General features: G+C 40.9%; 1 protein-coding gene and 1 non-coding gene across 2 annotated transcripts; both read right to left on the reverse strand.

Annotated features, from left to right (window-relative positions):
• On the reverse strand, nucleotides 1-8,758 carry pthlha (parathyroid hormone-like hormone a). The gene is made up of 4 exons (XM_050036376.1): nucleotides 8,356-8,758; nucleotides 7,933-8,043; nucleotides 2,418-2,954; nucleotides 1-727 (listed from the first exon to the last, which is right to left on the reverse strand). Exons 2-3 carry the CDS (start codon nucleotides 8,037-8,039, stop codon nucleotides 2,441-2,443), a joined length of 621 nt encoding a protein of 206 aa, XP_049892333.1. The 5' UTR covers nucleotides 8,040-8,043; nucleotides 8,356-8,758; the 3' UTR covers nucleotides 1-727; nucleotides 2,418-2,440.
• On the reverse strand, nucleotides 4,323-4,395 carry trnat-ugu (transfer RNA threonine (anticodon UGU)). Its single transcript has one exon. It is a non-coding gene; the product is annotated as a tRNA-Thr (tRNA).
• Nucleotides 8,759-13,188: the final 4,430 nt, after the last annotated feature.

The following is a 13,188-nucleotide window of genomic DNA, read 5'->3' on the forward strand; positions in this document are numbered from 1 at the left end:
GCATACTGTCAAATGTTTAATCTGTTCAGTACAGGGTGTTTATCTCAGTGCAAGTGCCAAAACAACAATATCGAGCCGTGTTTGTTTTATGTACAAATCTGAACTTTGGCATCGAGAAGCAGAGCGGGTGGTGGAGGAGACAGAGACACTGAAGGCAGCAGGAGGGTCCAACACAAAAGTGAGACAACAAACAGTTTGGATCAGAGCTGAAAACATCTGAAAAACCAGCAGCAAAGAAACCAAAAAACTGGATGCCTGAACAGAGCGGGAGGTCAAGAATCAAACTGAACAATAACACAGAATGACGACCGTCGTTTCTTCTTCATTTCAATCAACCACAAAAACAAGTCAATGAACAAAATTAATGGTATATATATTTATATTTATATATCTAAAGTGCATTATGGTACAAAAATATAGAAGGTCAGCAGCACCTCGATACATTTACAAAATAAATACACCATTCAGACAAAATAAATTACCGCAAAAAAATCTGACATAATTGGAATAAAAAAAAGAAGAAAAAAAAAGCAAGGATTCACAAAGATTAAAATCTGTTGCCTCACAGAGCATCAAATAATTTTTTTAATCATATTCTGCTATCTATTCTGCTATATTTAGAATATTTACAGACAATAAATATTTTCCAATTTCTTTCCAAACAATCACTATTACAGAAGACTGTAACGTGAATATTTAGGAGTCCACTCCGACTGTCCGTAGGTTTCTGAAACACAAAGATAAAGAGAAGGAAACAGGTTAGTTCACTGGTTTATTTGTATGTTTGAAGCATCAAACACAATTTTAAATAATTCTTATTACTTAATATAAAAGTTAAAGTAAAAGTGATGCAATAACTTATAAGAACTAATTAAGATAACTGAAGTTTAGTAGAAAATAAATATGTTACATTTTTATATAAATAAATATGTTACGTTTTTATATAAATAAATATGTTACGTTATCTGTAAATTTGTATGAGTTGATCACAAGTTGCTGTATTTATAATTATTAGACAAATATTAAGAGGGCAATCTCAAGATTTAGCTTCAGATTAGTTTTGATCATAAGTGACTGAACGGATATAGACACATTTTACTTATCTGTACTAGATACTTATTTCATGGGAGTATTCACCTCAGCCCTAATTATTACCTTGATTTGCTTTTCAGGTTTACTTGGTAACAGTTGGGGCAATGGGTTTCCTTATTTTTTTTAACCCTTTAAAACCCGAAGCAACATCTCTTTTCTTGTGCTGCTTTCAGACGCCTTTCACATGTATTGAACGCTGAGCTAATTGGTGCGATTTCTTTTAAAAATATGGGGAAAAAGGCACAGAGCAATTTGGTATGAATTGTCCCAAAAATTGCGAAACAAAAATTTAGAAAATGATTTTACAAAACTAGGGGGAGACGAAAAAGCTAGGGAAAAAGTATATTTATAGTTATTGTTTTTACATTTTAAAATTATGTTACGGAATTATTATAATTTCTAAGCTTTCCTTTCTTCTATTTTTATTAATTTCTTGCTAATTTTTTGGGTCATTTCTGCTTTCATTGCTCATTGCCTTCTTCCCATGTTTTAAAAAGAAACAAGCTAATTTAGTCTGGTTTCAAAGGGTTAGGTGAAGTTAACATATTCAGATTGGAAGTTTAATACTCTTTTATTACTGATTTATAATGACGTGTAACCCGTTGACCAGAACTTTATTCGAGCCAAACACACAGAGGAAGTGCCAAGCATCAATTTAAAGAATAAATCCACCTGTTTTTATCAGAAACTGCACATTTATTTATTTATTCAGTCACAAGGTCTTAGATTTAGTGCTTTAGGTGGATGCTGATATTTGGTGTGTGTTTTTGTTGCTAATCTGCAGCAAATTAAGTTTTTATTTTTCTATTTCTATATTGTAAAGACCCAAGACACGCAGGTATTTAATTATGGAGTGTATGTACCTTGTATGAGTAGTGTGTAGAGGAGCAGTTATATCACAAGACTTTTCTTAATGTGTCATGTTAGCAACTTTGAGGGGAAACTTTCTATGACCCTGAAGTGTCTTCAAAGGTTTAATCCAGTGGTTCCCAAGTGGTGGGTCGCAGGTCCATTCTGAATGGACCACAAGTGACTTGCAAAAGTGTCAAGTTAGTAAAAAACACTATTTATTTTTAAGTACAGTGCATATCCAGCACAGAGCTTTTATTTTGAAGTGTTGTTTCCTGCTGTAGAGTGAGTGATTAACTGAGAGCTATCTGACAGAGACAGCAAAGTGGCTCGACGACGTGGCCAAACACAAGTACGATGCTGCATGTATTAAACTCTGTGGACCTTGAACTAATGACGAAGGAGAGATCTGGACCAGGTGGGAACCACTGGTTTAATCTTTAAAGTTTAGTTCAGACTTTGACCTGTGGACTCACCTGTGTCAGAGACTGACAGCGTTTTAAAGCAGCGCCCTCTGCAGGCCGAGCAGAGACCTCCACTCCAGGTGGAGTCCACTCCCGAGTTCGTCCTCCAGCCTCCACCCCAACGAACGTGCCCTCCTCTTCCTCTTCTCTCCTTCCCTTCTCTTCCCGGACCTCCCCTTCTTCTTCTTCCTGCCGGGTGTTTTCAGCACGCCATCCTTGTACGTCTGAGACTTGTTGGTCTCCTGCGGTAGGTTGGTGCCCTCCTCCTCCTCCAGCCTGAAGCTGATGGGGAGGTTCTTGGTGCCTCCAGGGGGTTTGGAGTGCAGGGTGCTGCCGGTGGTGCTCAGGTTGATGCCCAGGCTGACCCCTGGCAGCCCGACGCCGGCGCCGCTGCTGCTCCCGCCTCCTCCTGTGGTCCGGGGAGGGAGGTCGCGAATCTCTGCTGTGTGGACTTCATCCAAAAGCTCCTGCAGCCACATGCGACGCTTGAAATCCTGCAGCGTCCGGCCTTTGTCGTGCATCAGCTGGGCGTGAGTCACAGACCGCTTTCTGTAAAAGATCACAGAATATTTGTTTTAATTAGATGACTCACATATTTCAAATATATGTAGTAGAATGACCTCATACTGAGAGGGGAGAGAAGTAACTAAGAGGTACAGGAAGTACATTTTATTGAAATAGAAGTGTGTGGAAACACTTCCTGACAGGCACAAAGTCTCACCAGACTCATAATGACAACAATATCTGAACTTTGTGCCAAACGTCATTGAATTGTTTTAGGATTTTGACATGTTGTAAATTATGAAAATCACTTTGAACATATTGCTTTATACTGAACATAAAAGTGGAAATAAAAGTGCAACTATCTGGGGAGGTTCCTTAATTCACCACCAGAGAGCAGCACAGTCCAAAGCATGAGAGTGACAGCATCAAACAGAGCAGCACTTTTCCAATAATTCCCCGCTGCATCCAAACAGCAGAATGATTCATCGAACCGCAGGAGCTGAGGTTGTTAAAAGTGATACCAAAGATGTCCGCCCTGCATGATGAGGTCTCTCTTCTGGTTCTTTTCACAGGAAAATGCCAGTTTTCCTTTTAATTATTCATTAATACCAGCGTGGCACAAGCTAAACCTCTGGCACGTCACGTTTCATTAATATGGATGTTAACTGACAGATTCATGGCGCTCGGAGGCCGGGGATGAAATAATGGTGCCACAAATGCTCCAAAAGACATAAAATGAGAAAGACTTGAACTGAATTTCAAATGAAACTGACTTCAGAGCAAACTCCTACACCGAGGCTGTGATGTTACTTCAGAGAATACCAACAAGGACGAATTCTGCATTATATCAACACAGTTTGGATCATTTACAGTGTTTATCTGATGTTGCTGCAGCGCCGCCTACTGGTGACACATACTCCTATGCCTCACACAGAGTTGATGGGTGGTCTATGGAGTTTCATTCAGACATATTTACAAATTGTAAAGGTATTATGGCTGCAGAGAGATTTGAACTCACAACCTGTGGTTTCTAAGACCAGTGCTTTAACCCCTGACCTATGGAGCCTGTAAAAGGCCCTCAAGAAATCAAAATAAGTCAAGAAGTAGTGAATCATTTTGGACCAACTGTACTCAGTTAGATATAGAATATTAGTGTGCCAAATTCGGTGAGGATCGGCCCTAATCTGCCCTTCACATGGTCACACTCATTGCACCTACAACTACTGTACTCCCTTCTTGATCCATGGCTGAATTTCACACCGAAACTCAATTTCCAACAGTTTAGTGAAATCACACCTTTTGTATTGTGTGACACTCCATAACGCGCTGAAGAGATTTTTGCCATTTATTTACAGCTACACTCACTACAGCGTGACCTTTGCCCCTCCTGTGGCAATCTTTGAAAAGCTGATCAGGCCCCAGCGAGATTTGAACTCGCGACCCCTGGTTTACAAGACCAGTGCTCTAACCCCTGAGCTATGGAGCCTTGCATACCAGTGAAGGCCACACCCCCAGTTTGGACCATCCAATGAGACATCACAACAGCAAAACAAAGACTAAAAAGGTGTGACATCTGTTCAGGTGGAAAAAGGGATGTGTCTTATTCTGGAACCTTGAGGCCTCTGAAAGATCTGAACCTTTGGTTTCCAGGATCAGTGCCCTGACTCCTGACCTCTGGCGCCCTGACACAAAAAGGCCACATGGTGGTGCTGTTTGCAAAGATAACAGAAGAACCTGCTCGGCCCTTGGCTGAACTTCACACCAAAATTCATTGAAATTTGTTGTGTTTTTGTGATATCACGAATGTCACGATTGCCCTTTAGAGAAAAGTGTCCGTCTGCCAAATTTAAGTAAAGTAATCCTGCATCTGGAAAACAAACAAGTCTGACACAAGCATCTACCTGCTTGTTGGTAGATGTAGTACCAATACGGACCTTGATTAAAACAACATTGGACTTTGACAAAGTTTTAAGGTGTGACAGAAGAAGAAGAGGCGAGGAGCTCCAGCTCTCCATCAGCTCTGATTCTGACCAGATGGGACGACCTGTTATCTTTCCTGATACAGTCGGAGCAGCAGAAGGATTCGGGCTTTGCTTTGCCGCGGTGTCTCGTTACTCAGAGTCTTAACTCTTACAAAAACAGAGAGGCAGAGGGCACGGCTCGAAGCCTGGGAACCACCGAGCACCACCGCCGGCCAAACACTTCAGGTGTCTGAGCACACAAACACACCGGCTTCAATGGGAGATACCGGCAGCTGATTAGAGCTGTCAGAGTTTCCCATGATGCCCTCCTCCTCCACCCCTCATCTGGAGGGCGTGAAGCTCCAAAGAACTTCTCAGAAAGTATTTTATACATGTTTTACAGTAGAGACACAAACCAGCAACAAAGGGAAGACTGATGAAACCACAAGGACAAAAAAAATCTCTTTCTTATGCAGCTCCCCCAAAGTTAAAGTGTATTTTTCTGCTGAGTAATAAAAATATCCTGAACAAAACTCGCCTCCCAAACACAGAGGGAGCCCCTGAGAGCCGCTTTTGTTTATATGCATACAGATATTTCCTGTAAATCGCGGCCCTATAGAGAGAAAAAACACACTCCCTGGTAATGTGGCGTCTTTGAAAGCTGATCTGGTTCTGTTTTTACCTTTAATAAAGACATCAAACAGTTTGCAGCCAGAGGAAAGAGGAGGAAAATGGCCCTGATACATCCGCTCCAACGCTCCTACCAGATTTTAATTGTTCCTCACTGTGGGAGTCGAATGAAAGAAGGAGTGTGTTTCCTTAGAACCAGCAGTGTGTCATTTCCCAGCGCTGCGTTTGTCTTCAGACATCGAGGCCTCAGACATCGACTCCCAGCCTCCTGTCAGGGGGAGCTGGGATGATGCACGGCCCCGAGGTCTGATAGGCTCATTATGTATAATTTTTCTGTAATCTTATTTTTATTTTAGGTGAAACACTGAAATGTGTCGGCTTCTAGAAATATTCAAAATTAACATTAGAGACGAGGAACTGACTGAAATGTGTCCGAAAAAAGTACCGAATGTCTGATGAGATTTTAGAGTCAGTTCACATTTTCTTTGATCAGATAACTCCTGACGTCAAAATTTGAACAATATTTGACATTTTTTAATGAGGCAAAGCTCTTTCACAGCTGCTTGTGTTTAACATTTGAGAGTTTTGGCTTCTTTTGTAAAGAAGATTTCCAAAAGAGATTTCGAAATTGAATTCAGGGAGTATCCAGAGTTGCGACAAAACGATTATTTTAGGATTAATCTTGCAATAATTTTCTTGAATAATTGATCAATTAAACATTAGAAAACTGTTGAAAATGTCCATAAATAATATTTTAGAGCACAAAATTATGTCTTAAAATCAAAAACTTTCCAAAATAATCGCTTGACTGTGATGTGACACCAAAGAAAGAAGCCAATCCTCGCGTTACGGAACCTGGACACGTCAAATTTTTGGTATTTTTACTTTAAAAGGTGACAAACGATTAATCAAATGTCCAAATTTTGATTTACTAATTAAATATTAGACTATTTCTCGCAGCTCTAAACACTGCAGATGATTCTCTGCCAATGTGTTGACTGGTTTTTGACCCAAAGGCTTCGTGACCACCTCTCGAAGATTAAAGTCTTTCTTTGCCAAACTCAAGCTACATCCAATTTCCGAAACATTTGATCCAGCCTACAAACAGTGTTTGTGTGATTCCCAGCCCATGTGTTGACTGGATTCTGACCCTAAAAAGCTCATGATTCGCGACCACCTCTCTGACATCGTTTGTGCCAAACTCAAGCCACATCTAATTTCCGAAAGCGTACAAACGTTTGTTCCAGGCTACAAACGGCACTTGTGTGATTCCCAGGCCATGTGTCGAGTGGCTTACGACCCAAAACGTTTGCGAGCCAAAAACTTTGTGACCACCTCTCTATCATCAGGATCTATGTGTGCCAAATTAAAGCTACGTCTAATCTCTGAGAGCCTACAAACAGAGGCCACGGCAGCAGACAGGAGGTCAGAGGTCACCAGCTTCCACCGCTGTGTGATTTCTACCTCGCAGTTTTCATTGCGTCTGTGTTTTCCTTTCCACTCAGGTGGCGTTAACCCTCGTCCTGAAATCCTATTAAGTGCATATCACACGACGGGTGTAGCTGTATTTCCCTTGACATCAGCATAACAGGCCCCACACACTCTCTCTCGTCCCAGAGGGCGGAAACTGCTGGAGCCCGTTAACGTAAACCCGGACGACACAAGACTCGACTCTGAAAACTCAAAGTGCCGCCACCAAAATGCATTTCAGATGTGTTCTCTCCCTCTGCCCTGACGCTGAGGAGAAAATCTGACTTACAGATTGTTTCAGAGCCTTCAGAGCATCATTTCATTAAAAACTGATCACATCCAAAAACTGTCTCAGAGATATTATCTTTCCAAAAAGCTCTCACAGTGTGTTTAGCGTTCTGGCTTCACGACTTGAAAGAACATTTATTCTGTTTGGCATCAAACAACCTCAGCAGGAGCAGCAGGTTTGGTTTGGTCCACAGCCGAGTCGAACATCAGCATTATTCATTTCCCTCCGTTCGAAAAGACTCGCAGTGTTTGCCCGGAGATGGACACCAACAGGGAGAGGGTGTTAGAAAGTCTGAATCCTCCAGACTACACCCTCAAAGTGTCAGATAAAGAGGCACAAACCCTCCGAGAGTCCTGGACGGTTTCAGACGAGGGCTGCTGGGAGTTTATCACTCTGAGACAGTTTCTACTTTAGGTAAACACACAGGTGGGCGAGGGCTAACTAAACAGCTGCCGGCACGTTTCACAAATGAACACATTTTCCAGTCTGCTCGCCCACCGTGTCGAGGGTGTTTCAGGGGGGCTGGAAATAAATGCAGAGATTGAGAGCAAATATTGGAAAAGAAGATTATCTGGGAGTTTATTCCACTTTCTGGATTCTGATTGAGGAACAGAGGCGGGTGGTGTTCGAGAGAGAGAGGAGCTGAGAGGCTGAAAAATGTGCAAAAACTTACATTCTGTTGCTCAGGGCATCAATCGGACGCCCATAGTGCGGCACCGGAGAGCAGAGCAGGAACAGAGCGAAGCACCACTGCTGCAGGACTCTCCTGGAGCAGAACATCTTCCTGTAAATAAAAACAAACAAACACATCAACAACCTGAGCTGAAAACACACATCTCCTCACACCTCAAAAGTTGAAATGCATCTCGGCACCATCTATCTGTAAACTCTGACAGCCTGCCAGCTGACAGCTTTCCTCTGGGCTCCAGTTGTTGAAATGATTAACTTCACACTCTGCAGACGAGTCGCTGCAGAAACCAGTCCAACATGTTTCAGAGCAAATTCCTAATGAAGCCACAACAAAGCTGGAATTAAACAAACCAAAACAAATGTGGGGGAGGAGAAGAAGAAGAAGACGAGTTAACGGGAAACTTACTTTCCCACAGCAGTGTCTGTCCCACACGGAAAAAAAAGGATAAAGTAAGAGAAAGAAAATCACTTATGTCCTTTTCTCAAACTTTCCAGTCCACAAATAAAGAACGTTTCAGGAGACAGAATCCAGGTGATGACACCTTGGGGGAACAGAGACAAAAAAAAATCCCCACGAGCCAAAAGACATCCAGGAGTCTCAGTTTTTTATTTAAGTTCCTCAGTTTTAAAACTCCTAAAAGTGAAGAAGAAGTCCAGTGCGCAGCGGCAGCAGTCCGTCCTCCAGGTGTCCTCCGGTTAAAGGTGAGTGTTAGAGTGATGGCAGGGCAGGCAGCGCGTGGACGAGCTGAGGCTGCACTGCTGCTGCTGCAGGTCGATCTGATGGGAACGTTTGCTGCATGCTGCCTGAGTGCCTGAGAAGGTCAGAGGCGAAGGGAAGGGGAGGACTTCTTAACAAAGGAGGAGGGCCTCCATCATGTCTCTGCCCACTGACTGAGGAGGACTCGGGGAGTGAGAGGAGGAACGGCAGGAAGGTGGCACTCGAGCAGCACACAGTGAGTCAACTTCAAACCACAGCTGGAGGTCAGCGAGAGCTAAAAATAGTGTGCGTTTGATCAGGAGTCTGGTGTTTGTTATATTTTAGTGTCGAGAATATTAATTCATGCTCTGCAGATGAGACGACGACACATGGAGATGATGAACCAACAACAAGAGCACTGAAAATTTTAATTACAGAAGACGAGACAAGGCGAAACACAAAACAAAGGTGACAAAGTTAAAAGTTAAACAAACAAACAGTGAGAAAACAGCTGAAGATGTATGAGGGGTGATTAGTGCCAAAACTGTTTGTCCTTCTGTTCACGTTGACAGTGTGTCGTTACTTGTGTATAGTTATACACAGGTCTTTTTGATGTTAGATATTGAAACTATTGTAATTATTTTTATAATTACATTTCTTTACATTTTTTTTGTCTTTTTGCGACATGAGTAAAATTTACTATTATTTTGCTCTACGGAGAAAAATTAAAACAAAACATTTTTTTTTCTGTTACAGCAGTCTGAGAAGAAATATAACTATTTTTTCGACAAATCCCCCTTTTTTTTTTTACATTTAACATTGTTTAAAATGTATTTATTTAATTCTATTAAATTTAAAAGAGGTCAAAGATGTCAGACGTCGAAACGTAGAAAACCTGTTAATTATTTGGTGTGGCATTAATTTAAAACCAAAGCTAAACGATCTCTATCTTTTTAAATTAATGATGTTTAATAAGCGGTTTGATAAAAGCAAATTATTTGTGACATGGGTTTTGCTTGACAAGTAGAAATTTGCATCACATCCCTTTTTTCTTTAATTTTTAAGCTCTAATTCTACTTTTAACTTAAACTTAAAGATTCACATTGACTAAAGAAGAAAATATCTGTTTTCTCAAATTCAAGAAAAGTTCTCACAATAAAATCTATATTTTGTATTTACAAAGTGAGGATAATGTAAAGCTTCCACAGAAACTCTCAGTGAATGATTTTCAGTTGTTTTCACGATGATCAGATGTCAAGAAAATGCCAAACCTCATGCTTCTATCATTTTCAGATGACTTTACCACTACACTACAACTCGGAGGTATTTCCTGTCTGATGCACAGTGACATCTGGAGTTGGTATCACATCAGTGACTCTGGGCCATCGCTGGCCTTTATACGCCCACTACAGACCTGAAGAGTCTGTCTCAGGTACAAAGTCGGCCTCTGGACATGAAGCTAAACCTGAGCGGAGTGGATGAGGTCTGGCAGGATGAACCTTGAAACCGTCAGCAGTGTCAAGACGTGCACAGACACGCAGCATGGAAACAGTAAAACTAAAAATATCCAAGCAGGACATCTTTGAACATTTTTAAGTCATGTAGAAACTATACAGGAATGTTATTTTTACCACTCAAAATCAAAGAAACCAGCACACCAGTGTCTCTGAATGAACCCAAAGCATGTTCAGTCCTTAGTGTCCTCTAGTGCTGCACAGTGCTGCCACTGGTGGCCAGAAAATATATAAAAGAGACAACCAAATTTTTAAAAGTAGTATTTCTGTAATTTTATAACTGTTATGAGGTGCTGAGTGATTGAGATGAAGTGCCATGTATCATGGTCTTTGATCTGGACCAGGCTGGCGGACACATTGAGGAGGAAAGTATGCTTCCTATTTAAGGTTAATAAAATAGGAAAGAGGATTTTATTTCAACTGTATTTTATGCTTTTTATAGCACGAGGCTAATAAAAGCAGCACAGTGTGCGAGGTTACATAAGAGCACACTGAGCCAGAGAGCAGTGACAGTGTTGGTGGTCCGAAGCTGTTTGATCCACAAAGTCAAGAATGGTTTCCACCCAGAGTCACACTTAACATGATCAGATCAGAGTCCTGTGATCCAGTGTCACGGTCTGTGTGCAAATAAAGTGCTAAAGATCAGAAGTTAAAGATGATTGCAGTTAATTACAATTAAAGAGAGATCGGATTTACAGGTCAGGAGAGGCTGACGTGCAAATGTGGATCATGAACGCTTCACGACATCTGATGTGCAGATGGTGGAAATGTATTAATAGTATTTTGAAATAATCTGTTCTGTATGTCGGAGGCTGCAGAGGAGGTCACACACATGGTGCTCTCAGATGATTCAAGTAGATATTCAAATGTCGGAGGTCAACCAGAGAAAGTTACTGAAACTGTAAAATTTTCCACAGTTTTATTCTAACTTTTTGTAGCTATTTGCAGAGACAATGATCAACAGATAAAATGATTTTCATTCGAAATCTGCAGCAAATGTTAGCTCATAAATTTTTGGCTCAGTTACGTCTTAAGTCACAACTTAATGACATTATAAATGATTAGAAACTATTTTTAACCTCTTTTTGTAATCTCCCGTAATGCTGCGTTCACATGGAATCAGGTAGACGGCAAACTGGATATTATTTTCATGGTAAAATGAGGTGAAGCCGGTAGAGAACACCAGCAACGTCAACGGTAGATGGCATTGCCATTCAGAGTTAAAATATGTTAATTTTTTGCATTCCTCCGTAGAAGAATTTACCACCGTATGTTACTTAGCTCCCACGCACAAGGAGAAAACATGGGCAATCTGGACATGATGAGAAAAATTACGTAAAGTAATAAACATAAGATAATTTATTATATTTCAATGCATTCAATGTATAAACAGTACGGCATCATCAGCGTAATATTTCATCATGCATATGAATTGTGAACGCAGTGTTAAGATCATCGTATGCTTCACATAAATTACGTCGTTCACAGAAAGTTACTTAAATTGCTTGTAAAATTTTCTATTTTAATCTAAGTTTTTGCTATTGCAGAGAGAGTGATCACAGCTTTTAATGGAAGACGAGAGCAGCAAATATTAGCTTATATGTTTTTGGGGTCTGTTACCTGCTCACTGTCACAATTTTGTCATACATGATTAGAAACTACTGTTTTAGGCTGCTTTCAGACCTAGAGTTGTCTCCCTTGGCCTGAATCAGGGACTCCTTTAGTTACAAAGTCGTCATTATCACTTTGCACTGCCATATAGCAACTGTTCTCACCTCAAAAAGAAGCTTTTGCCCGTTTTGATAAATACCGTTTGAGCGTTTGTCTCGTAACATTTTATGAGTAGCTTAGCAACTGAAATGTCAGATTTGGGAGTTGGACATTCAGGACGTTTGTAGTGTGGCTGGATCAGGGGTAATACAGATCAAAATATCTCACAACTACTGGCAAAATTCTCACTAACTTTGTTGCTGATATTCTTAAACCCCAGAGGACAAACCCCTTAAAGTTTGATGGCTTCAAAAAGAATTCGTAGAACGGTCATTACATACGTAACTTTTGTTTGGAGTTGTAATTTACAGGATATATTTATTTACATGGTTTTGAATGCAAAACATGGACAAGTTCAAAGTTGAGTTGTGACTTTGATGACCCCTGTTAGTCATATCAAATAAGAGGCTAGGATACACGATAATGCTTGGGTCTAACATGAATACAAGATGAACACGAAGGGGCCGAAAGCAACACTTCGACTGTGCCGGTCTTCATGAGGAAAGTCCCATTTTGTAACAAAAAACTTATCATAATCAAATAATCTCAGAAGAATCTGCATGTAGTGGCTTTAAGTAAAGCATATGAGTTTCCTGAGTTAACCTCCACACATGGGAGCCTTCAGTCCGTTCTACAGAGCAAACAACAGTAAGTCAGACAAACACTGCGGGCAGCAGCGCCATTCACCCTCCACCGCTCTGACTGACACGTGTTGAAATATCAGAAATGTGTTCCAGCTGTCGCCTGCGACAATTAAAACCAGATCTCCGGGAGAGAAAACCAGCAACACACACTCAGAGGGTCTTATCTCTCAGGCAGGACCCCCAGAATATCTGTGTGGAAATCATTTGCGGGGGAAAATGTTTACACAAGCATGTGGCATCAACATTTCACACGTCGGGAGATTTATGGGTAATCGTACAAGTTTTTTATATCCCAGCTCCATGTGAATACTGGCTTTAAAGCATGTTTAGAAACAACAGACATATGATAAATGTTACTTACATTTGAGAGAGCTGACTTCACACAAATGCTTTTTCTTTCTCTTTTGGAGGGTGAGGAAGTTCAACAATAGCTGACTGAGTCGGTTTTAAACTGGTCTAAAGCAGAGATGTTCATTGGGGTATCTCTGCACTTAACAAGGGGGTACCTGGAGAGATTGCAGAATATGTCAGCTAATCAAATCTCTGGTTTCCAAAATGAGACGACCCTTATGCCAGCTTGAGTCAATGGCACAATGTGGCATGTAAACGATACA

This window comes from Epinephelus moara, chromosome 23 (assembly GCF_006386435.1).
Source record: "Epinephelus moara isolate mb chromosome 23, YSFRI_EMoa_1.0, whole genome shotgun sequence".
Classification (NCBI taxonomy): Eukaryota; Metazoa; Chordata; class Actinopteri; order Perciformes; family Serranidae; genus Epinephelus; species Epinephelus moara.